General features: G+C 41.1%; 1 protein-coding gene across 6 annotated transcripts in view; it reads left to right on the top strand.

The window, feature by feature from the left end:
- Nucleotides 1–23,510, top strand: part of CREBBP (CREB binding lysine acetyltransferase) — a 97,276-nt gene that overhangs the window by 8,246 nt on the left and 65,520 nt on the right. For 4 of the 6 annotated variants that reach the window (XM_075436031.1, XM_075436030.1, XM_075436033.1 and 1 more), the window contains exon 2: nucleotides 6,117–6,829. In XM_075436031.1, coding sequence (XP_075292146.1) covers nucleotides 6,117–6,829 — 713 coding nt within the window. Of the gene's footprint in view, nucleotides 1–6,116; nucleotides 6,830–8,273; nucleotides 8,307–23,510 lie in introns of those variants that run through there. The other 2 variants (XM_075436032.1, XM_075436034.1) reach the window with 2 other exon arrangements.

Raw genomic sequence — 23,510 nt, 5'->3', positions numbered from 1 at the left:
TTTTTTTTTTTTTTTTGTAAGGTGGTAGAGGTAGGCCTGAAAAGAGTGGTTATTTGTGAAAGAAGCAAGTATCTTGGGTTTTTCTGGATCTTCGGCACAGATTGTATTTTCATTACAAGCACAGCAAAAGAGAGATGGCAGAGCAGTTTGGATAGGTACAGCAGAGAGAAACTTGAGGTTATGACATTGTGGTACACAATGTGCAAGTGGGAAGAGAGGCTAGGAACTAAACTTGGTGTAATCAAGAAAGGGTTTCAGTTTATACGGTTCTCTTTTCAGGGAGGTGAGAAAGAAGCCAGGGACAGAAGAGTTGGTCTTTCCTGTATCAGGTAGTTGTTGTTTATTATCACACAAGTTACGTTTAGTGCAGGGGGTATAGATACTTGCATGTTCCCCCTCTGAGTTGTATGTCTGGTGTTCGGGCTGGTGTCGGAGCATTTTTAAAACTGAATCAATGATACTGGTAGTATTGCAGTAGAGGTTAAAAGAGAATGGATTCTTCTTCATGAGCTGCTTGGTTTGTTTGCTCTGTGTAATGAGCTTCAGTTTTGAAAGGTCACTTGGTTGCTGAAGTCTTACAAAAATGGATTGGGGGAGATTTTAGGAGCCTGAAGCTGCTTTAACTTGTGATTAACTAGATTCTAAGCTGATAGTGTCCCTTTTGGTTATCGGGATGCACAAAATAGATCTAATCTAATGAATTTTAGGAATTGTGTTGCTGCTTAGTTGCATGTCTGTACCTTGAATGCTGTTCATCTTGCAGAGGATCATGCTTTGCCAGAAGACAAGTAGCAAAGGAAGTGTGGTAGAATCAATCCCCCTATCCCTAAAATCCCAGCCACAGGAAGGCAAGAGAAGGCAAGCGTTACACCCATTTTCAGGAAAGGCTAAAAGGACAATACAGGCAATTACAGACTGGTCAGCCTGGCTTACATCACTGGGAAGACCATGGAGGAGCTGGAGTGGATTTAGTGGAGGGCTACCAAGCAGGTCATGGGGCTGGAGCACTTGCCCTTTGAGAAGAGGCTGAGGGGCTGGGCTGCAGACCTCCTGATGTCCCTTCCAACCAGAGTGGCTGGGAGTCTGTAAGCAAGAGAGCACTGTTGATAACTATTCTAATGACTTCCCTAGAGGCAAGTACCTAGAATGCCTAAAGGCGACGCTCATTTCTGTGTATCGATATATTTGAATTTTGACTAGTCCACTGACTTAGGAATGAGCAAACTAGACTGCATTTCTTTCTCATCCCAAATGCAAGTAGTTCGAAAGATCAGGCAGAAAGAAATTGAGTTAAATACCCAAATCTCTTATTATGCAAGCCGTAACTTGTTGGGACTCATCCAGGTGTCTGCTGTTGGATCTCTCATTTCCCCCTTACCCTCATCCGCCCAGCCTTTAGGGTCTCCGTGGCCCAACCAGGTCCCTCATCGCTGTCTTTCGCAAACTGGTTGTTAAACATCGTGTTCTGAAAAGGTGATGCTGCTCTTCTGAAAGTCAAGGTTAGATACATGTCAGTTTGCAGTCTTTCCACGTGTCTTGTTAGGTTAAGACGTAATGTAAACTTTCCTTACTGGAAATTTTATTTTTTCTGTGAATGTCTTGCTTAATTGCTCTAAAACATTAAATGTGCTAATTGTCTTTTATGAAACAATGAATTATAGAATCCTTGAACCTCGAAAGTATGTTGGAATTGGATGTGGTTATTGCTGACTGCACCAAACAGTATGGCTTTTGAGTTGAGTTACCTGACATCGGATTTTAGGGAATGGCTGGAGCTCTGAACTGTTGAGACTTTGTCATCTGGGTTCTGGCATGATTGAAAGAAGCCTTGCGAAACAAAATTGGGCTCACTGAAATGTAACAGCTATGTTGGCATGAAAGAAGGGCACAGTGAAAATACTGCTTGTGTACTGGGACTGCAGTGTGGCTTGAGTGTCTGCTCCGTGGATGGGCAGTCAAAAGTTTGGGACAGGAAAACTCAGTCATGTTTCAAGTGGAGATTCTATGATTATGCTGTTAAAAAATGAAACTGAATTTGATAGTTCCTCACCTGCTTGCAGTGTGATATGTTTGAGATAATAAACCCCATAAAGAAATACTTTAGAATGTTTGTCTCCTCGCCAGGCTGACCTAAAGGGGAAAAAATGGTGACTTTGAAACAAGTTGGTTGATTGAACATATGTGTGTTAAGAAGGAATCTCCTGATAACAGTTGCAAGTAATCATACAGATGAAAATGTTCTGTCTGAGAACGCAGCGCAGTTTGGGGTTTTTTCTTCTTCTGAGGGGCCTCGGAAGGAAACAGAACATCTTTTTTTGTTCTGTTTCGTTGCTGGACGTGTTGTCCAGGAAGGCAGAAAGCAGTGACATTTAAGCTCATAAAACTGAAATTAGGAGAGAGAGTGTGTCTCAAGTGTGGTTATCTTCTGTGTGTGAAAATAGATGCTCAAAGAACACAAAATTCTCAAATTGGAAAAGGAGCCCTTTGGAAAGAGTGGGGGTGTTGTAGTTGGCTAGTGCTTTTCCATCCCTTCCAAAAGATGTGTTATCTCTGGGTTTTGGCTCTCTCCTGTTTAGAGGACGTTTGGTTTTAATGTGACAGAGATAATGAAAGGTGTAAGGTTAAGGATCGGAAGTGTTAGAGATGAGACACGACGAGGTGGGTCTCCGCAGTCTTAGTCAGCTCGGCTGCTTCTTGTGCACTGAAAATTTCTTTGAAAGAAAGAGCGCTTTTTCTGTTCTGTTGTATGCTAGGTGAGCAGCAGGTGTGAGAGACAGAGCAAGTACAGAGCTCAGTAGTTGGAGTGGGACTCCTCAGTGTAGGTGTTTTTTGAGCATCGCTTCAGGTAACTATGCAAAGGCATCTTTAAGACTCTTGGTTTCTGTCATTGACTTCGAGAAATAGTTGAAGTACTAGAATGGGATCAGTTACGTTCTTTTTGTGAGGATAGGGGGGGACTGAGGTTACTTTTCATTTTGCTACCAGTAGAAGTGGGCTATCTTCTTACTATGCCAGATTTTTGTATGTGTATAAATATATTTATTATTTTTATAGCTGCCAAGAGAATCTCTTATCTTTATGGATTAGTTGCAGACATGCTCAAGTAGACTCTTGTTTTCTGTTGTGTTTTATAACTGTTGTAAAATGAGCCTTGTGTTGATGTTTTTAATGTACGTGACTTATTAAAATATAAAAGCAGAAAGATTAATCATTGCCTGAACATTTTAATACTTTGTGAATTTTCACACAGCTGCTGTGCTAAGCTGTTTACCTGCTTTTTGTTTTCCTGCTGGCAGAGCTGTAAACTTTCCATGTCTAACCTTAATGTGTAGCCTTCTTACAGGAGCTTATGAGTGGTAGGTTATTTTAGGTTTTAAGAGGCAGTATTCCCAAATGCTTTCTTCACTCTTTTCGTAAACTGCAAAAACATTTCCAGTCCTTGGCTCTGTCAAGACGGTTAAGAGTCCAGCCAGCCAAACAAAAAAAACCTGAGCACTTATATTCCAGCATCCCAATTTGAAATACAACTGGGAAAAACTACTCTATTTAAGCCACAGCAACACGTTCCCACTCTGCGTTTTGTCGCTTCTCCTCTTCCCTGGTCCTGTGTGCGCATGCACACACAGCTTTTGTTTATGAAACATTAACAGTTTTGGTGCAGAAGCTTGGAAAAACACAGTTTTGTGGGATTTACAAAAGTTGTCTGAACTTGCGCTGTAAACCTTGAGCTTGCCAGCAAGCCGGAGCAACAAGAGCAGTTTACCAGAGGCGCGACCCTGTGTCACCACCGCCCTTGGTGCTGCGCGGATGGATGGCTCCGGCCGTGCTCCAGCTGCAGCTGCCGTCTGCGGCAGAGGCTGCCGGCGCACGGGGACCTGGGCGCTGGCATCTCGCCTCTGGACCGACGGGGCTCGGTGCCGAAAACAGCCGACGGGCTCTTCATCACAGCGGGGTTAGAGACGGGTGGAAGGTTGAAAATAGTGAAATCGTGGGAGGAGGAAAGTAGAACCCGAAATATATAGGAAGAGACATAATAGTGTCGGGTGGTTGTGTGGGAAAAAGGAGGAGAGATGAAGCCATCACTGAAAGGAATTTAATTGAAGGTACACCAGGAAGTTCTGTAAAAGACAAGCTGAAAAGGTGAGCTAAACAACTGAAGGGAAAGGCAGCAAGTAAGAAACGTTAAACCTTAATGAACCTAGCTAACATGAACGTTAGCATGTTACTTCCCTGCATGAAGGGAGTAGAAGGTCTGTTCCGGACTTGTGGCGTGTTTTGTCATGGCCAACATCGTGCAGGCCTGGAAGAATTCTTCAGAGCTTATTGACTTTGGTAGGTAATGATAGACAAATGTAGACCCCTAAAGGCCATGTTGTTGTGACCTCCTCAAAACAGGCAGTTTTTAAGATTTTTGTGTATGTTCACTGTGACTGTTTATGTAATTCACTGGGCACTGCAGCACATCTAAAATTTTTTTATTCATTTTGCTTCGGTTAGCTTGAATTGCAAATTCGAATGCTGATGAAATGCGTTGTATTTAAAGGTACTGAGCTGCGCTGGTAGTGCATCCCAGCTTTGTGATGCAGGTTTCGTGTTGTTTGGTTTTTGTTGTTTTTTTTCAGTGCAGTTAGTGTGGTCCAGGCTGTCACTTGTTGAATGATCTTGCGCCGCTTTTGCAGTCTCTGTCTTGCACCAGCTTTTTGTGGTTGAAGAGTGAATTAAACTTTAAGACAATGAGGCTTTTGGGATGCCCTTCTTTAGAAAAGAACTTTTGGTTGCTCTAACCTGGAAAAAATTTACTTTGCCTGTTGCTCACTGTGAGGGACTAGAGTTTTTCAGGGCAGGCTTTAGGGGGCAAAATAAAGTTTTTGCGCATTTTTCTTAAGTTACAGTAGAAAGTGGTTGGTTTAGATCACAACTTCGGACTGGAAAACTTTTCTGACATATGCTGCATCTTTGAACAGCTACTGGGATGAATCGAGGCTAGTCTGCATATGTGTTGATTAATGTTGCTGTACACACTTGTCTGTATGTCTTTAAATGTATAACTTTTGTTGTCACGTGGAAGTGCCTATATACAGTCAAGTGGCTTTTTACTTTTAGTTACATACCAAAGTAACATTATTACACAGACGCTGCTTATGATGTGCAATATAATATTTTAGTGAACCTGAGTTGCTCCTTTTTAAAAAACAAAACAAAAAAAACGCACCACTTTTTATCAGTCTGGATATTCCAGCCAGGCAGAGCAATTCCTTCAAGGGCTTAATGAAGATTTGATTGATTTATTTTGCTCATCTGGAGAGTGTGTGGATTACCTCTGTCAATACTGGGCATGATAAATGAGGGCTGGGCACTTAAGAGAGCAATTTGAATTATTTGAGCCGTTAAGGAATTGAGAAGTGACTTGATTCAAGAGGCATTATGAGGAGAAAATGCCCAGTGCCTTTCAGGATCTTCTAGGGTAGGGGATCATGATACAAATTAATGACTAGAAACTGGTATTGAATATATTTGTGTGAGACTGGGATCAAACTACTGGAGAAGTAGTTGTTGTCTTTTGATCGAGCTTCAAAGCCTAGCCAGAAGATGTTCTTTGGCCATGCACAGACATAAATTACAAGGTTGAGGTAGGATTGCTGGGTGAAATGCAGTGGCTCAGGATTACATAGGAGGTCAGAGAAGGTGATGTAATCGCTCTTTTGGGAGAGTAAATCAATAGGGGGAAAAAAAAATCTTTATATTTCTTCCGCCGCCTTGCAGCCGAAACAAGAGAAATTTGGGAGTTAGGTTAGATCATCGTATTCGTGCCATCTTAGTTTCCTAAGCTTGGTACAATGTTTTGTCAAAAGTCTTGCAAAAAAACTGCTTATTGGCCAGTGCTCTACCCTGTGTGGTTGTCTGTGCACGGTATGTAGCAAGGACTAAGCTGTCTGAAAGGCTCTGGACTTAGTGTCATGGGGACCCTCACTCACTTGCTGGCAATATTGAGTCTTGGGTAAAGATGTACCTTAATGCTTGTCATTGTTTAAGACTAGTAGAAAGTAGTGTAGAGTAATATTTTAGTTACTTGTTTGTCATGTTTTTCTCACCTGTGTTTCTGTTTTAACTTGTAGATTTTGGATCTTTGTTTGACTTGGAAAATGATCTTCCTGATGAGCTGATCCCCAATGGCGAGTTGGGCCTTTTAAACAGCAGTGGGAACCTTGTTCCAGATGCAGCTTCCAAACACAAACAACTTTCCGAACTTCTGAGGGGAGGCAGCGGCTCTTCCTTAAACCCAGGAATTGGAAATGTGAACTCAAATAGCCCTGTCCAGCAGGGGGTTGGTAGTCAAGTTCAAGGGCAGCCGAACAGTGCTAATATTGGTAATCTGGGTGCTATGGGTAAGAGCCCTTTAAACCAGGGAGACTCTTCTGCTTCAGGCCTGGCAAAGCAAGCAGCCAGCACCTCTGGACCTACCACACCTGCATCACAGACTCTGAACTCTCAAGCACAAAAACAAGTGGGGATGGTGACAAGCAGCCCTGCAACATCACAGACTGGACCTGGGATATGTATGAATACTAATTTCAGTCAGACACACCAGAGCCTTCTCAACAGTAATTCTGGTCACAGTTTAATGAATCAGCCTCAGCAAGGACAAGGGCAGGTAATGAATGGATCTCTTGGGGCAGCTGGAAGAGGAAGGGGAGCAGGAATGCAATATTCTGCCCCTGCCATGCAGGGGAATGCAGGCAGTATGCTGGCAGAGACTTTAACCCAAGTATCTCCACAGATGGCTGGTCACACCGGACTGAACACCGCACAGACAGGAGCAATGTCTAAAGTATGTACATATAATTTATTTGATTTATTGCACTTGTTTTTTCTCCATACAGGTGTTAGGAAAGTGTAGTAGATTCTTTTCTGCAGCAGAACGAGACAATGCACTTTCTTGAGTCTGTAGTTAACTTTTTTGGGCGTCAATGATACCACGAAAGCAAGATAATTGAAACAGTATTTTTCGTGTAATCAGAAATGAAAGCACTTGTTGAAAAACACATCCTTGAAGTTCAGAGTTAGGTCGTGTCTTAGCAGGGTGTATTAGAAAAGAGAAGCGTAATCCTGCGAAAAGGAAGCAGATGATTACTTCTGTGCAGGATCTCAATTTAGCTGCCAGACAACAAAAGGTTCTAAAGCAATGTGAAAACTGCTAGAGAAATATTTGTAGATTGAAGGGAGAGGTGTAGCAATTGGTCCTCTTGTCAAGGACCACTGTCAACAGCTACAGAGTGTATGTTTTTCAGATATAGAGGACCTGATCTGAAAACATTAAATTTCACATAGATTGCCAAGCTAATGCAAACTCTGTGAAAGGGAAGAGCAGCATCTGGGCGAGAGGTCTCATTCAGTGGCCATTGCAGATGGGACAGGGAATATATACAGCTGGGAGCATCTGCGTCTGTCTTGGGGCACTGCTCTCGTCCCCACTTGATACAGTCATTGCTTTTTAGTTCTTCATTTGCTAGCTGCGAGCTTGGACAATTGTTCTGGTTGCTGCTCCTCCTGCCTTTCAGTTGGATAGCAGTGTACCTTATGTCCTGTCTGTGTTGCTTTGGTCCAGTTCCTTCCTGAAATTTGATGGCAAACCCACTCTGTTCTGATATGTAGAAAAAGATAATTTTATCTCTGATATTTTATCTATTTGTACATCACTAGTCATTATCCTCGTAGTTTATTAACATGTAAGTATTAATTCATTGATGTGTTAGGCATCACGGAAAAAATTACCTGACATAGAAGAAACCTTGTTCTCTGAAGAATCGTTGACATCGTGGAGTACTGTATAGTTCATTTTCATTTTTGAAAATAAAAATATAAAAAGCATTCGGCACTGAAGGGGATCCCTTTGCTTAAGGAAGAGATGCTTGTGATTTTAGTGAAGGTCATGTGAAAGTGGATGTAGCTGCCTCCAGCATAATCATCGGCTAAATTTGTTGTGCGGAGCGGATTGGTCTGCACAGAAAGAAATTCAGCTTATTTTTCATTTGTTTTTTTTGAAACTTGTGGGAAGAGTGACAAATTCTAATTATCTGGCTTGTTTCTATAAACTTACGGTTATCCTAAGTTTTTAGGAGTATATTTTTCTTAGCCACCACACAGTTATGTGATGAAATTTCTCTCTCTCTCTCTCTTTTTTTTTTTTTTACATGAACTAACTCAAGTAGGTTTACTCCAAAGCAAAGGCACTTGCCTGAGGTCTTCATCTGATGGAGGGGGAGGTTCTGTGATGTCATGGTTTCTTTTAAACAAGCCCACCGTTGGTAAGGAATAGGCCAGCACTTGAACAAATTCTTAGCCTGATGCCAGTTGCAAATGGGATTCGCCAGTTCGGGAGGGTGATGTGGACTTGCTCAGTTAGCTCAAGAAGTTCATTTGGACAAGGAATATGTTGCAGAAGAATAGTGGAAGTGTTTCCTGTCGTGTAGATCTTTAGGCAGTCCTTGTATGCAGTGCTGTCCTCAGCACCGGTGGGGCATTTCCAAAAGATTAGAGCAAAATTAGGGCTTTTGGAAGTCCTTAGGCACAAAGTTGTGTGGAGAAACTGAAAAGGCAGGCCTATTTAATGATAGAGAAAAATTGATAAAATGGTGCTTCTGTGAAGGTGTCAGCACTTCAGAGAAAACAAAGACTTGGCCAATGTGAAAAAAAAGAAAATTTGCTGTTTTCCAGGGCTCCATCTCGTGTTGAACAAGATAAAGCTAAAAGCATTGTGTGGAGGTTTTTTTTGTTTTTCTTTGTATCTTAATTTTCTCTTAGTAAGAGAGTAAATGAGCTCAGTATTTTACATTTCTGTTTTGGAATAAATTACTTGTTTCCTGATTTTTTTTTTTTTTTCTTCTCCTGACGAGCAGAAGCATTCTGCGTTTTAGCCGTTCTTTTTAATAGTCATCTGAGGATTTGCATCCTCTTCCAGTCTCTTCTGGTTTGTCGTAACAGGATTATCAACAGTGATTGTATGTTAGCTTTTTCTCTTATTAGTGCTCCAGTTGTGATGAAAGCTTTTAAGAAAAGTAAAGAAACATTTCAGGGAGTTTGTTCTTCTGAAACTGAAATTTCTGCTGAAGGAGAATGTGGGTTAGTTTGTTTTTTCACCTCCTGTTCCCTGATGTTTACCACTTAATGTATACAGCTTAAAAGATTTGAAGAGCAGCAATAGAAGTGGTGAGTCAGCTGATCTACCCAATAATGAATGTGCCTAACGTGACTAAAAGGCTTAAAATCTAGCTGCCATCATGCTTGAAGAACTGTATCAAGGCTGGAAGCAAACTCTCTAGGAGGTGACTGCAGCAGTATATGCCAAGGGAAAGAAAGAAGCGTGAAACACAAATGCCGAAAAAATGTAAAAGAACTTTTAAAACCAAGATTTTCTCATTATGTTTAAAATAAGTGCTGCGCATCACTGATTAACCTCGTTCAACTATGGCTCAGGAGCCCATATGCCTTATGTAGCTCTGGTTAACCTTTATGGTTTGGGACCAGTTTTGCTGGGCAAGACCTTGCTTTCTTCATGGTTTGTTCTAATCCTTCTTTAGTTAACGACTAGAAGTCCGTTGCTTTTCCTCTTTTCTTTCTTGTTATATGTTTTTGTAAGCATTTGCTCTAGTAAGAGAAAAAGAAGGGGAAGAAAAAAAATCCAGAATCTGCTCTGTTTACTTGCTCTCAGAAATAACTGGGATTCATTTCATCTGGAGCAGCATAATCCAATATTGTTAATTTTGAGCTGGACTTGCCATTTTAAGGCAGCTTTTGAAAGAAGAAGTACACCAGAAATGAGCATGGTAACTCAAACTCATGGTTTGTGCTTGCGTAAGTCGAAGGTGGCAGATAAAACTTTCACCTGATGAATTCAAAAGGGAGTGCTACTGTGCTACTCTACAGATCTCTGCGCCAGTCACTACCAGACTCCTGTAACAGTTTTTCTAGTGATTGTGACATTGTGGCCCTATTTTCTTGGACAACACTGTAAGGATAGTTTTTGTTTGACTGAGTTGAAGTTGTTTTAGAAATCTGCTTAAAAGAGCAGAAGGATTCTTCTTTGAACAATTACCACTCGACGGGGGTAGAGGAACAGATCATCTTGTCATAGTAAATTTCCGGTAGTAGCAGAATTGTCCTTTTGCGTTGTACCATGTTTTTTTGTAAAGTCCATTAAGTCCATAAAATGTGTTCAATCCATCTAGAAAATCTTTATAAATTAGGGTTGTTTTTTTCAAGATTGTTGGTTGTCGAACACATTAAGCAGTAGCAAAGCTAAGCAGATGGTCTGTTGCTTCCATAGAAATGAGCACTTTGTTGTGAGCATGCTCTGTGCCTAATACTCTCCTGTTGCTATGAGACTTCTTCTTTTCAAATACGGGAGGTGAAGCCTTCATATAGTTCATTGTAGCTGGTAAGAGCTTGAGGTTGTATTTTTGTAGATTAAATGTTATATAGTCTCTTGCTGAGATGCATTCCCCTTATCCTAATGCTGCTATCAAAGCTTGTGGAAAATCAGAAGAAAATTTTGGTAAGTTCCTATTTATTTTGAATGGTTCTCAAACTTCCTTTTTGCACTCGTAACAGATACTTTTGCTCTTTCCCTGTGAGATGTGGTGAAGTCCCACTGAGGCAAGTAGGACTCTTGAGTATTTTCTTTTTTGTGTGTTTCCAAGGTGTGATTCCTCCCTCTACAATCCTGTAAAAGGAATCACCTTTTATTCAGTAACTTCGGAGCTGTATCACTAAAGTAAGGATATTCTGGTACCCAGGAGCAGAAACTTAGGAAAAAATGCTAGAGTTGTGTGTGGCAGCATCTGTGGAAACCACTGCTTTTAACCTGCAGTGAAACCACAGCTTGCCAGGGGTTCCTTTCAGAGTGTTTTCCTCTATAGGGCTAGTAAACCTACCTCAAGGTTGGTTTTCTTTCTGACAGTTGCAGTTTAATCAAACATGTTATTGGGCTCTGTATGCCCAATAAGATGATGTAATTGTTTGGTCAAATCTTAATCTGAATCAATAAAGAGATCAGGAGAAAACAGTTGTTTGTTTTCATACCTAGTTATGAGTATTAGAACTTTTTTTTTTTAAATGCCTTTTCAAGACTGTAGATTTTAAGTAACCTCATTCTACATATTTTGAAAACTCTAAAGGAAATCATTAGTATTGATAAAAGCCAGAACCTGCCTGGCAGGGAGAAATTGGTAGAAAAGCTGATCTGGCAGTCGGATCTTCCAGTGTAATATTTCGGGAGATGATCTGGTAGAAATGAGTTTACATACTAAGTGCTGTATGGAAGTGGTGAGTTTTCCTTACTTGTGCATTTGTGTATTTGACTGGAAGTTGGTACCAGTAGTAGGATTGGCACCAAAATCTTACAGGTTCAGAATATCGCTGACTGTGCAAAAACAGACCTAATATGTTGGATTTCTGTGTATGAATTCAGAGCAATCTTTTAACTGTATTGACCTAACTAATTTGAATACTGCATTGTTTCAACTTAGTTTTAGTGCAGATAGCCACATAGCAGTGCATGTTGCACTAGGAGGAGTTTTAGATTAAAGAGAAGGAGCTGCTACTCTTACCAGAACAGAAAACAGTAAAACCATTTTTATGCCTACCAAGAGAATAACCAGTTGTCTCAATTTTTTTTAATTGTTGAACTATAAAAGAACTGAATTCTGTATTTGTAGTTTCTAGGCTGGGTGTATATGAATACAGATGCTGCTGACAAGCGCGTTCACAGTTTTGCTCCATGTGGTTGGTCGCTGAGTGGTGTTCTGGCATTGGATATTAATGTTGAGTGAATTTAATAAGAGAATGAACTACTCTAGAGAGCCAGAATTCTGATACAAGACTTCAGTTGTATCTGTAGTTATGTTGCTTGGCTCACTGGTTTGAGGAATCTGTACTAAGGAAAACTTGTGGTGAGGAAAAATGAAGCAAACTATTTATTTAAACAGATTACCAGAAGTACCAGATTTCGATATGCTTGCTGATTGTGAATGAAGTCAGCTGAAGATGTTCTCATTCCTTTGCAGTTCTGTGTATTTTAGCAAAGTGCTGGTGCTGTTTCTTTCTGTGATGACTCTCAATCTGCCTGAATTGTTTTAACATGACTTGCAGTTGATTTGCTTCTCGTCCCGTCAGTTGTCTGTACGAGGCTGCCAAGCTGACTGCCTCCTAACAGACCATGCCTCTGGCAAACACAAGTAGCCAGTCCAAATCGTATTCCGAATAATGCTGCTCCCAAGTTTCAGCGGACCCTTAATAGTATTACAGACTTGACCTTAGTTGCTTGGTTCTCTGTTGAATAACTATCACCAAAACAGCATTTTTATGGAGAAGAGACATATGTGCTTTTATAATAATACAAACAGAAGACGGATATAAATACAGAAACACATAACAGCAAAACTCACTGACTCTTAGTAAAATCAAAAAAATCTGTAATGCAGTTTTGTTTTGAAACATGACTGTGCAAAGTGGTACTCCACAGAGGAGTTTACTCTGACATACTGACGAGATTTGGTGACTTAAAAAGTTCCCTTACGGCAACTATTACTCCTGGCACCTGAAAATGGGTTGTTTCCTATTTCTAGTACATGAGTTAAATTTCATTTGCAGTTGTGCAACATCACTGACGATCTTTGCAGCGATAGTCGCTTGGCTCCTGCCTTATGCTTGAGCAGGTATCTGGGTTTGGCTTGGCTGTAGTGCTGCAAGAAAAAGAGCAGTCAGCCTGCACGGGGGGGGACCACAACTTGGTTTCCCCTCCTCTGCTTCCAGCTCGGGCGGTTAAAAAGCCCATCTCTGTTAACTTGCGTTGACTTAACCATCCAGCTGACAAAAATGAAATGTTTATGGTAGCTTTTCAGAGTAGAATTGTGCTGTTATCTTCTACTGTGGTAACATAACACAAACGTTAAGGATTTTGTCACTAACTGTAAATCATACAGGTTACTGTCTTGTAGTTCTTCGGTATTTATTATTGGAATGTTGTTTATTTCTAGGTGGTGTATCTGAAAGAAGGTTTTGTAAGTGAAACTAACGGATCCAGCGGTTCTTTTGGAAGCCACAGATTAAAAGCAAGATTTCCTAGTGTTGTTTCAGAAGGTTTATTAAAATGACAGACTTCTTACTAACAGATGTGACTGAAATGATTTCTTTCTAGTTTTTAGTCCCTGTTTACGTATCTTCGTGCTGCTGTTCGTAGTTTGATTTTTTTTTTTTTTAATGCACAGGTGAAAAATGACTCAGATGTTGAGAGGGAGGAAAACCTGCCAGCTTAAGTGTTGATATGTAGAAGTTACAAAATGCCTGATTGCTTCAGTCAGAAGGAAATATCTTTGTCGTAGTAATTTTCGCAATAGATTCCAATCATGCGTATAGATACTGTTGCACAGGAGCTTTTCTGATGACAAGACCTTTTAGCAGCTCTCAGAACTTCTCCTTTAAAAGATAAACTTAATATTTGTACTTGACTATGAGCTGTGATTATATTGTGTATCCTGGAATTGCAAGTACATACAGAAATGTGTCAGAGCAGCTGGTATTATGGTCTGAAAACTAAATGCTAATAGTCTCTTTTCTTAGAAAAAAGGCAGTGCAGGAAACTTCGAGAATTAGGTGTAGCATGATACACTGTGTCAGCCTACCTAAGAAATGTATCAGGAGTGGGGCAGCCGTGAGGGGAGGAGATTCTCACGTGGCTTCCAGAAGTGACAACACTGTTACAGTACAAATGGGACAGCTTCTGCCATCAGACAAAAAATAACATTGTGTTTGGAGGTTGCACTTTGGAATTTTGAAATCGCCTCACTAGGTAGTGGGTTGAATTTTCAGTACAAGAGGCTACACAGGGCATGCTCATGTCTACTTTGTAGCAGGTAAGCTATTTTTCACCTTTATTTGAAAATTAACTTTTAAACTAGGAAAGATACTTCAAGACACACTTTCCCCCTATATCTCAAAAAAAAAAAAAATTCCTGAATTCTTTTTGATAAAATTGCTAGTTTACTTTGCTGGGCTGAGTATAAGTAATGGCAAAATAGACTTGTGACTCTTTGGAGGAAGTACCTGTTGTTTTTTGTTCGGAAGCTGAACTCCATTTGTGTGTGGCATTGATAGACAGTTTGACTGCTGCAGCTTTGTCCATCGACTTTGGATGACACATGCCTATTTCTCCTTTCCGCCCTTCTTCTTGCCACGATAGTAAAGAGTATTTACTCCAGAAATTGCCGTGACTGGCGAGGGAAGCGGCATACTAAGCTTATTGTTTGTTTTAAATGGTTGGATGTAACCCAAGCGGTGGCTTTGATTTTAAGACCAGAAACACTTTGTATAAGGGAGATTTAGGTGAATGAGGACTTCAGATGATTTTTGAACTCCTGGTGGTACAAAAGCTATCTCTAAGTAGCATCTGGAAATGTTCTCAAGATACTCAAGCCCCAAAGTGACAGTCGTATTCTTTGGTTTGTATACATGCGAACCTGCTTTAGGTTTGGCAAATAAGAAGCATACTGTGCCATAAAAGGGATTCAGTAGTGCCTTTGGTTTAGAATGAATCATAATGAAAATACAGCATGTTAAATATAGGAACAGCCTTGCCAAAAGGACCCATCTATGAAACAGACTTTCAGAAGAGAGTAGTAAATAGATTATTTAGCAGTCTCTGAGAGAGGCTGCTGGTTTGGGGTGGAAAAGTTTTGTGTTTTCAGAGTGACTGCAGCATAATGCTGTACTATCTGTATGTTGTTGGTTATTTTAAGGGGATTTTTAAAAACAAACAAAAAACAAGTGCTCTTTGAAACTTTTGGCAAATTGACTAAATTAAATAACTAGCTTTACGATGGGAGGATCTTTGTACCCTGGAAATGGAAAGCCCTTGGAACACCACGAGTCGAAGATGGGGTTTCACTGTTGAAATGAGCTGCGTTTGCTTCCTTAGTCTGATGCTGGGCATCTTGGGTTAAAATACGTTTCTGGATAGCACTGTGTGCAGGCTGCTTTCGGTGAGAAGCATGTGTGTACAGGCCTGGTGTGTTCCCACTGTTCAATTTTAAGTGTATGTTTAAAGACACACAAATCATATCTTACCTTGTGTAAGAACCTGTTGAGAAGTCTCTTGGTAGCTTCACATGGATTATTAAATCTTCAAGAAGAGCATGTTTTTATAGAAAGACTGGAGATTTCGAGGGAGATCTTGAAGACGTGATATTTCAAAATGAGCGTGTTTGGCCCTTGAAGTTGTTTAAAAATATTTCAACAGTGTAAATTATTCATAGTTATGTGTCTCCTGAGTTACTGTTAATGTCATGCTATGATATTTGTGCTAAGTGGTTGTTTTGAGTAAGCTATATTGATTTCTTTTTCTTTTAATATATTTAATGTAACCTGTAGTGTAAACTTGTTTCTTGTCTACTTGGGCTTTTTTTTCCCCTAGTTCTGGATTTAAATAGAATAGTTACTTCTTTTAGAAGCACAGTCTTTCCCTCGAGTGTGTCCACTTTTCCTTTAGGATTCATGTCTGCTAAGGAGAGTATTTACTGTAAAGAAAGGAAACAGAATACCTCTTTTTGTTATACTTGTGAGATGCTTTTGCTTTTGCTGTTATTCTGTAGAGCTACTATTGCCTTTTTTTCCACCTCTGTAGAATATTGTATCACCCAGGCTGCCTCATAAAGTATCTTTGGCCAGCTTCTGGGAGATAAATGGGAAAGAATCTCTCTTAACTAGCACTACTGTTTCTCTTACCGAAATACCAAAACAGTTTATTCCTTATAATACTCAAGTTTTGAAGCAAGATGTGGTCTCCTTTTACTTGGCTGTCTCCAGCCAACTGTAGGAGCTCCAGAACTGCTGAGGGGCCAGCAAATGCATCTGTAAATTCTTTTGTGGCCTTTTAGGTGCATTTTGAAAGGCTGCTATCTAGGATACAAAAAACAAAGGGAGAAGCACGGACTTTGTGTTGAGATATGCTGTTGGTTTAGAAACCTGCACTTAGCTTAGTGATGATGAAGTATAGGAATTAGGGGAGGACAGGGGTATTTGAGTTGAGATCCTGTGTTACAAAATTCTGTTTTGATTTGACTGTAAATGTGTTTTAGTACATGCTGATGCTACTTCTGGAAGTAACTCGTAAGGGTTTTGGCTTATGAATATACAATCAGGTGTCTGTAGAGGTGTATCTTAACTGAATTTCAGTCTTTCAAAATCCTTTTTTTCAGTGTTGTTGAATTACTGTTTGTGTGCAAACTAGACTCTCTGGATGAAACAAACCTTTGAAACATCGTTAGTTAATTTTGCCGTTCTGGTTAACTTTCTGTTCTTATGCAGTAAGAATAATTCTTGTTTATCTGAAGAAAGCCCCTTTTTCTACTTGGCAGTAATAAAAGCTCTTGAAGCAGCTGGAATACATTGATCAGTTGTGGCTAATTATCCATTAGAGCTTTGAAGTTTTTATTTGCAGAAGTTACACTGCTTACAAAGTAAGCCGCCTGAGCTTTATTTTTGATTCGTAAGTACAACAGTGATGCTCAGTGCGGAAACTACGCTGATTCTTCCTATAGTGTATTCCATTGTATCAGCACTCAGGCTTGTGCAGCATTTTGGAAATGTTTTCTTTCTTTAGGCATATATACAGTGCTAACATCAGATTTTTTTATTTCCCTTTTTTTTACTGGAAAAGGTTAATTTCCAGTTAAGTGTATTAAAAGAGCTTGTTTTCTATAGATCCAGTCATTTGTGAAGAGCATTTTCACCCTGAAATCATGTCTTTTGTATTTCAGTAATTATGCAGAAACATTTGTACATTTTTAAGTGGTCTTGTTGCCTTGGAATACTTAAATTTCTTTGACCTCTGTGAAATGCGTGGAAAGAATTTCAAATCTTAATACAAGTGGTAATAAAACACCTGGCTTCCTTTTAATGGGATATTAAAAATTTTATTCCTAGCTTTACTAAGTTTTTCATTGTGTAATAAAGCATTCCTGGGAATTTGAGTGTTTTTCTTCGTGTTAGTTTACTGCTGAGGAGTGAGACACTCAAAATGCTTCATGAACCTGCTGCGGTAGGCTTTTGTGATAATAGTTAGCTTCAAAAGGTGGGAGAGGGGAGACTTTCAGCACCAGATAGGCTTCCTCTGAACGCTGCTAGCCAGATCATGATTTAATTCTCAAAATTAATTCTTGAAATGTTACCCCCTTTTTTTTTTAAGGCATTCTTATTACTCATTGACTTTAAAAGTGAGTATTTTTAAATTAGTATTTTTGTCAAACTGCCAAGTCTGCAGATTGGTTTAGGTGAGGAGCTCTCTTCTCAGCTGAGAGGAGATTGGATCGCCACCATTCTTGCCCTGAAACCAAATTCACTTTTTTTTTTTTTGTAATGCCACTGGCTTTCTGCCATGAAATGATTAATCTTTTCCTTGCTTCTCCATCTGTCCCTCTGGCGTATACATTCGAAGCGTCATGGTGACTTTCTTTTGGAACATGTTACTATAGGATGAAATAGTAATTAGTGGAGGCTTACTGGTTTTTTTGTCAGTAAACAGATACAAGATGATGCCAACATAGTAAAGAAAGCCTGTCTTTCACACTTCACAAATGAACATAATTCCTAATGGACCTATCTTTCGCACTTCTCCGAGAACCTTAATTGGTCAGGTGGACCTTGCTTCATGTTGGAGATTTGTGTTTCATACCAGAGGGAGATAAGAGTCCAAAGTGCGAAGTCCTCAGCGTGTGCCTGGCTGGAAGGCTGCTCATTTGTACTGAGTGTGCAAGCAAAGCGGCTGATCGGAATCGTGGCAATAGCACACAGGGACTGAGGAGGGATTGGCTCCGGGTGGTTGATGCCAGATCATATAGCTCTGGAACTTGTGTGGGTGTTTAAACTCATCTGGGAATTGGTGGTGAAGCAGTGCAGATGGCAAAGCATAGGTCTCTGTGTCCCATTGAGTTGCCACTCTGGAAAGCAGTTCTGTCCTCTTTCACTGTTGCTTTCTTTCAGTATTAAAAGTGGCTGAATTATCAGTCTGAATTTCTGATGTTCCTCCGTTACTTAGAGCAGATCTACTCTTGCATTCATGGTACTTTGTATACTTCAGTTGATAACTTCTGAGTATCTGAGACACCTGAATCCTCGATGTCCTTGTCTTGAAGAGAAGGATAAGAAAGAGCAGAAGGAAGAAAGTTAAAATGATTTAAGCCATGCAAGGTGACATGCAACGTGGTAGCAAAAACATTTCAATGATGGGAAAAGAGAAGGGGGACAAAATGCTGAGCATTTTAACCAAGCTGTGTGGTGAAAGCCCAGATTTGAAGTAGATAGAGCAATTTGATGACAAGGAATTTGAAGTTTTGGTGAGGCCCAAAAAGAGGAGAGTAAAAGGTGCGTGGGATTGCGTGGCTTGGTGGCAGCAAGTGCAAAAGAAGATCTGAATCATCCCTGTCCTGTAGTGACTTACGATAGTGATAGCTTGGAGGCAGGAGCTATATACCCTTTCTGTATACACAATCCTTCTGTTTGTGCCAAACCCAAAAGATACTTCTTGGGTCTGTGTGTCGTAGTGGGAAGGGCAGAAATTCCATTTCATATCAGCTTGCTCTTTTTTTTTATTTCTTTTTTTTAAAAAGTGTCCCTGTCGGTGCTGTAATAGGGGATTTTGGATAAAGCATGCGAGATGCTGGGTAGCAGTGGCTCTACAACGGTTGGATTATTTATGCATAGTTGCGTTATCAGTCTAAGGCTGTTGATTATGGTATAACCCTGAAGTTACAGCTCAGACAGTCAGAAAACAAAATCGTAGTTTATAGGTGGCTTTTGAAAAGTGGAACTGCTTATTGCCTCCTCAGCATTTAGCATGTTATTTCACACTGGGTTGTTTCAGTGATAGAACAGGAGGAAGTAAGGGAAATGTCCTTCCTTGCAAATACAAGGGATTTAGAAGAAAACAGTAGTGAGTGACGAAGGTGTCTGACTAGAGCAATTTATCCTGTTGAACAGGCAAGCTGTCACGTATGCAACTCTTCAACACTACTGTTAGTTTGTGAAGATCTGGCCTTTTATCAAAACAGATCATATCTAGGATCATGTCATATCTGCTCTCTCCTTAATTATGACATGCATGTTTTATTCTCTGAAGTAATTTAAATTATTCATCTGAAGCTTACAGTTAAATTGATTCTGGCTTTTGTACGCTAGACTAAGTCCAGAATAATATAAGAATGGTAGTGGCTCACTAAAAGGCAGTCTTTGTGTATTCCTCCTGTAACTATTTTGTCATGTTCGGAGGTATGAGAACAGTTTGGTGGGGAAAATAGGCTCTGACCTTCTTATTTTTCTGTTGCCAAAACAGATCTGGGAGTAGCGTAACTACTGGGTTGGCTGTGTATCCTCTCACTGCCACGATACAGGCAATAGTTCTTCACGGCACCCCTCCCCAAGGATCTTGTAAACCATTTCTTATCGTGCTTTCAGCTCCCTGCCCTGTCCTCAGATAATCTTTCTGATGTGCTGACAGGACAAATCAGCCGTAATGGTGGCTCATTCAGAGCCCTGGGTTCGCTGTCTACTGCTAAACACACTGGGTAATGGCAGAGGTCTTTCTGCCTTTTCCTCGGGAAGATGTTAATATCAGTGTCATAATCTACCCGTTCATCTCTCTACTCGGCAATCTTGGGAACTTAATTATCTGTGAGACCTTTAACAAAAATGGATCAGATTGACCAGTGATTTCCAAAGTGATCAGAGAAAAATTGATTTGAGGAAGGGGGAGGAGGTGGAACACTGATTGTCACAGCACCGCTGCTTAAGCCCATTTTCCTTAGGATACCTAGCTAACAGCGTGACTGGGTGTGTGATCCTGCAATCAGTGTCTGTCTGAAGAGGCAACTTAATTGCTGCTGGATTGAGTGAATAAATGAAATTCTGCCTTGCAGTCCACCCTGCGTCTGATCTCGTGTCGTTAGAAGAGCAGTTGTCTGACGTTGCGCTTGGTCATGCTCAGTCTAATTAGAGTGCTGTGGTGCGGAGCAGGATGTAGAAGTTTGGTGCAGTTTTTGGCTGCTGTTCTGTACCTCTGCGTTCCTGGACTTTGATACTTGTTTCTGGGTTTGGTTGGTGGACTTGGCAGCTTAGCAAAGCCCTTAGATTGTTTTTTGCTTACTGAAATAATTTTTTCTTCTCACTTTTCTATGCAGAAGGGAATTTCCAGGGCCCTATTATCAGGTTCCAGTTTATAAAGAATTAAGCGTATAAAAATGACAGTGATACAAAGTCAGATATGATACCTCTGATTACAGGCCTTATGACTTTTGTGAATTAATTTCTGTTGATGAGTAGAAGCACACACTATTTAGATAAAAGATTATATTAATCTTAAATTTCAGTGGTATTTGGTCACATTTTTTTTTCTCATTTTTGCTTTGAAGCTGTAGAGCTTCAGCTCTTAATAGAAAATATTTGTGTTGCCACCTTTCTGTTCCCAAAATCGGTACTTTAGGATGATTTCACTCTTTGCCTTAATGAGATAAGCGAATTAATAAGCTTAATTAGTAAGCTAAATAAATGAGGCTATGAGATTGCAATTAGACTGTCTGTTGTAGCCATGCCTTTTAGTCCTTTGAGTAGTTCTTAAGGCCTCTCTGGATCCTGTCATCTTTACGTAACCGTTCATGAAGAACTAATGCAGCATGATCGTTGTCATTACAATAGCGTTCACATCAAGCCAAAAGCATGAAGATGTCTCTTTACGCTTATCCAGTTGTCTTCTCGTACCTCCCGTTGTCACACTGAGAGCTCAGATTTGTTGTTCAAGCACTTTGCAGATTCCCAGCTTTCAAAGTCCAGCCAAGCTTGTCTACTTTGCTTCCTTCCTTTCTAGGACTATTTTCTAGTTAAAAATCTGGTAGGTGCTGAATTGAATATTAATGATCACTATGTTTAGTTTACAGGATTGGATCATAATCAGATTACTTCAGCCAGGCTTATCTTCTGCTGAACTCATGCTGCTTTGAGTTCTTTGATTCTCGTATCAACCTTTCAGTAGTTTTTTTGCTGTCAGGCAAGTCCACATCTGGTGGTATTATTTTGGGTTTTTTTAAAACACTAGACCAGAATAACCTTCTTCTGTTTCCGTGCAGAAGAGTCAGTGCTTCAAAGTTTAATGAAAATCAGCATTGAACTTAGACATAAGCTTTTCCTGAACTAACCTGTCTGGACCAACTATTTCTAGTGAATGTATAGCGTTAACGTTACGTAGGCAGCAGTGGTGCAAGATAGAAAAGCAGGAGTGTTATCAGAGGTGGGTGCTGCTCCTTGGCACGTGCCTGCAAGAGAGGATGCTTTCTCTCTTGCAGGAAGACTGAGAGTGAACTCAGTCTGTCCTGCCAGACTTTTACGAAGATTGGAAACCTTAGAGTGAAAGGTGGTTTGGGGCAACAGAGCAGAGCAGAGTTTCCCAAGGGGAAATCATGCCTGACCAATCTGATAGCTTTCTACGATGACATGACTGGCTGGGTAGATGAAGGGAGAGCCGTAGATGTTGTCTACCTAGACTTCAGCAAGGCTTTCGACACAGTCTCCCATAATATCCTCCTAGGGAAGCTCAGGAAGTATGGGCTGGATGAGTGGTCGATGGGGTGGATTGAGAACTGGCTGAATGGCAGAACTCAGAGGGTTGTCATCAGCGGCGCTGAGTCTAGTTGGAGGCTGGTAACAAGTGGTGTCCCTCAGGGGTCAGTACTGGGCCCAGCCTTGTTCAACTTCTTCATCAACGACCTGGATGAAGAGTTAGAATGTACCCTCAGCAAGTTTGCTGATGACACCAAACTGGGAGGAGTGGTGGATACACCAGAAGGCTGTGCTGCCATTCAGTGAGACCTGGACAGGCTGGAAAGTTGGGCAGAGAGGAACCTGATGAGGTTCAACAAAGGCAAATGCAGGGTCCTGCACCTGGGGAGGAACAACCCGATGCACCAGTACAGGCTTGGGGTGGACCTGCTGGAGAGCAGCTCTGCGGAGAGGGACCTGGGTGTCCTGGTGGATGACAGGTTAACCGTGAGCCAGCAGTGTGCCCTGGCTGCGAAGAAGGCCAATGCATTCTGGGATGCATCAAGAGGAGGGTGGCCAGCAGGTCGAGGAAGGTTCTCCTTCCCCTCTACACTGCCCTGGTGAGGCCTCATCTGGAGTGCTGTGTCCAGTTCTGGGCTCCCCAGTTCAAGAAAGATGAAGAGCTACTGGAGAGAGTCCAGCGGAGGGCTACGAGGATGGTGAGGGGACTGGAGCATCTCTCCTACGAGGAGAGGCTGAGGGAGCTGGGCTTGTTTAGCCTGAAGAAGAGAAGGCTGCGAGGGGACCTAATAAATGCTTACAAATATCTGAAGGGTGGTTGTCAGGAGGATGGGGCCAAGCTCTTTTCAGTGGTGCCCAGTGACAGGACAAGGGGCAATGGGCACAAACTGAGGCACAGGAAGTTCCGTCTGAACATGAGGAAGAACTTCTTCCCTCTGAGGGTGACGGAGCACTGGAACAGGCTGCCCAGGGAGGTTGTGGAGTCTCCTTCTCTGGAGATATTCAAGACCCGCCTGGACAAGGTCCTCTGCAGCCTGCTGTAGGTGACCCTGCTTCGGCAGGAGGGTTGGACTAGATGACCCACAGAGGTCCCTTCCAACCCCTACTATTCTGTGATTCTGTGATTCCCAAATGGGTAGCAAGAAGCAGAACTGTTTACAGTTCTGTGGTTTATGACAATATATTGGAGGGGAAGCTAAAAAGGGGATTGTGACTGGGAAATTATGTGCTTGTACCAGGGAATGGTTTTTGCAACATATTGTATTGGTTGCAGGTCCTGGGAGCCTGAGAGAAATATGTGGTAACGAAGCAACTCCGACTGCCTGAATGAGAGAACTGACCGTAGCAGGGACAGTCAGTAAAAACTTAGAGCAGGAGGAAAGGACAGGATATATTTATGGCCTAGACGCTTCGTGTATGAAGAGGGAGTTGCTCCTTGATGCTGGGCTAGAGGAAGAAGTTCAGTGGTATGTCAGCAGTGATAAAGAAGGGAGGAAAAGAGTAAGCTTTAAAAATAGAAGCAATGGCGTAGTATGAAGATCCAGTGTGGTCCTAAGGTATTATTTAAATTAGATTGGTGAACTGTTCATTTCTGTCATATCAGCTGAGTTGCACCATCAGATGAGTTATATAGATTTGGTCACAGACTTGATCTTATAGTATCTATGAAACTCCAGGAACTAGAGCAAACTGAATGTGTTCTGTTCTGAAAAAAACTGAAAAGCAAAACAAAGGTAAGTATCTCCCACACCTGCTGCTCAAAACGCTGCAGTGCAAGATGTCTTGTGTAGTCCAAGTCAGCTACACAGAGGTTTTAACTTTTTCTTTTTTTCTGCATGGAAATTTGTGCATTCCTTGGCTTGTGAGAGTAGAGTGAAATACCCCCATTCCCATCCACACTCAGTAACAGATTC

Source organism: Opisthocomus hoazin, chromosome 15 (genome assembly GCF_030867145.1).
Source record: "Opisthocomus hoazin isolate bOpiHoa1 chromosome 15, bOpiHoa1.hap1, whole genome shotgun sequence".
Taxonomy (NCBI): domain Eukaryota; kingdom Metazoa; phylum Chordata; class Aves; order Opisthocomiformes; family Opisthocomidae; genus Opisthocomus; species Opisthocomus hoazin.
This window is presented reverse-complemented; position numbering and strand designations above follow the sequence as displayed.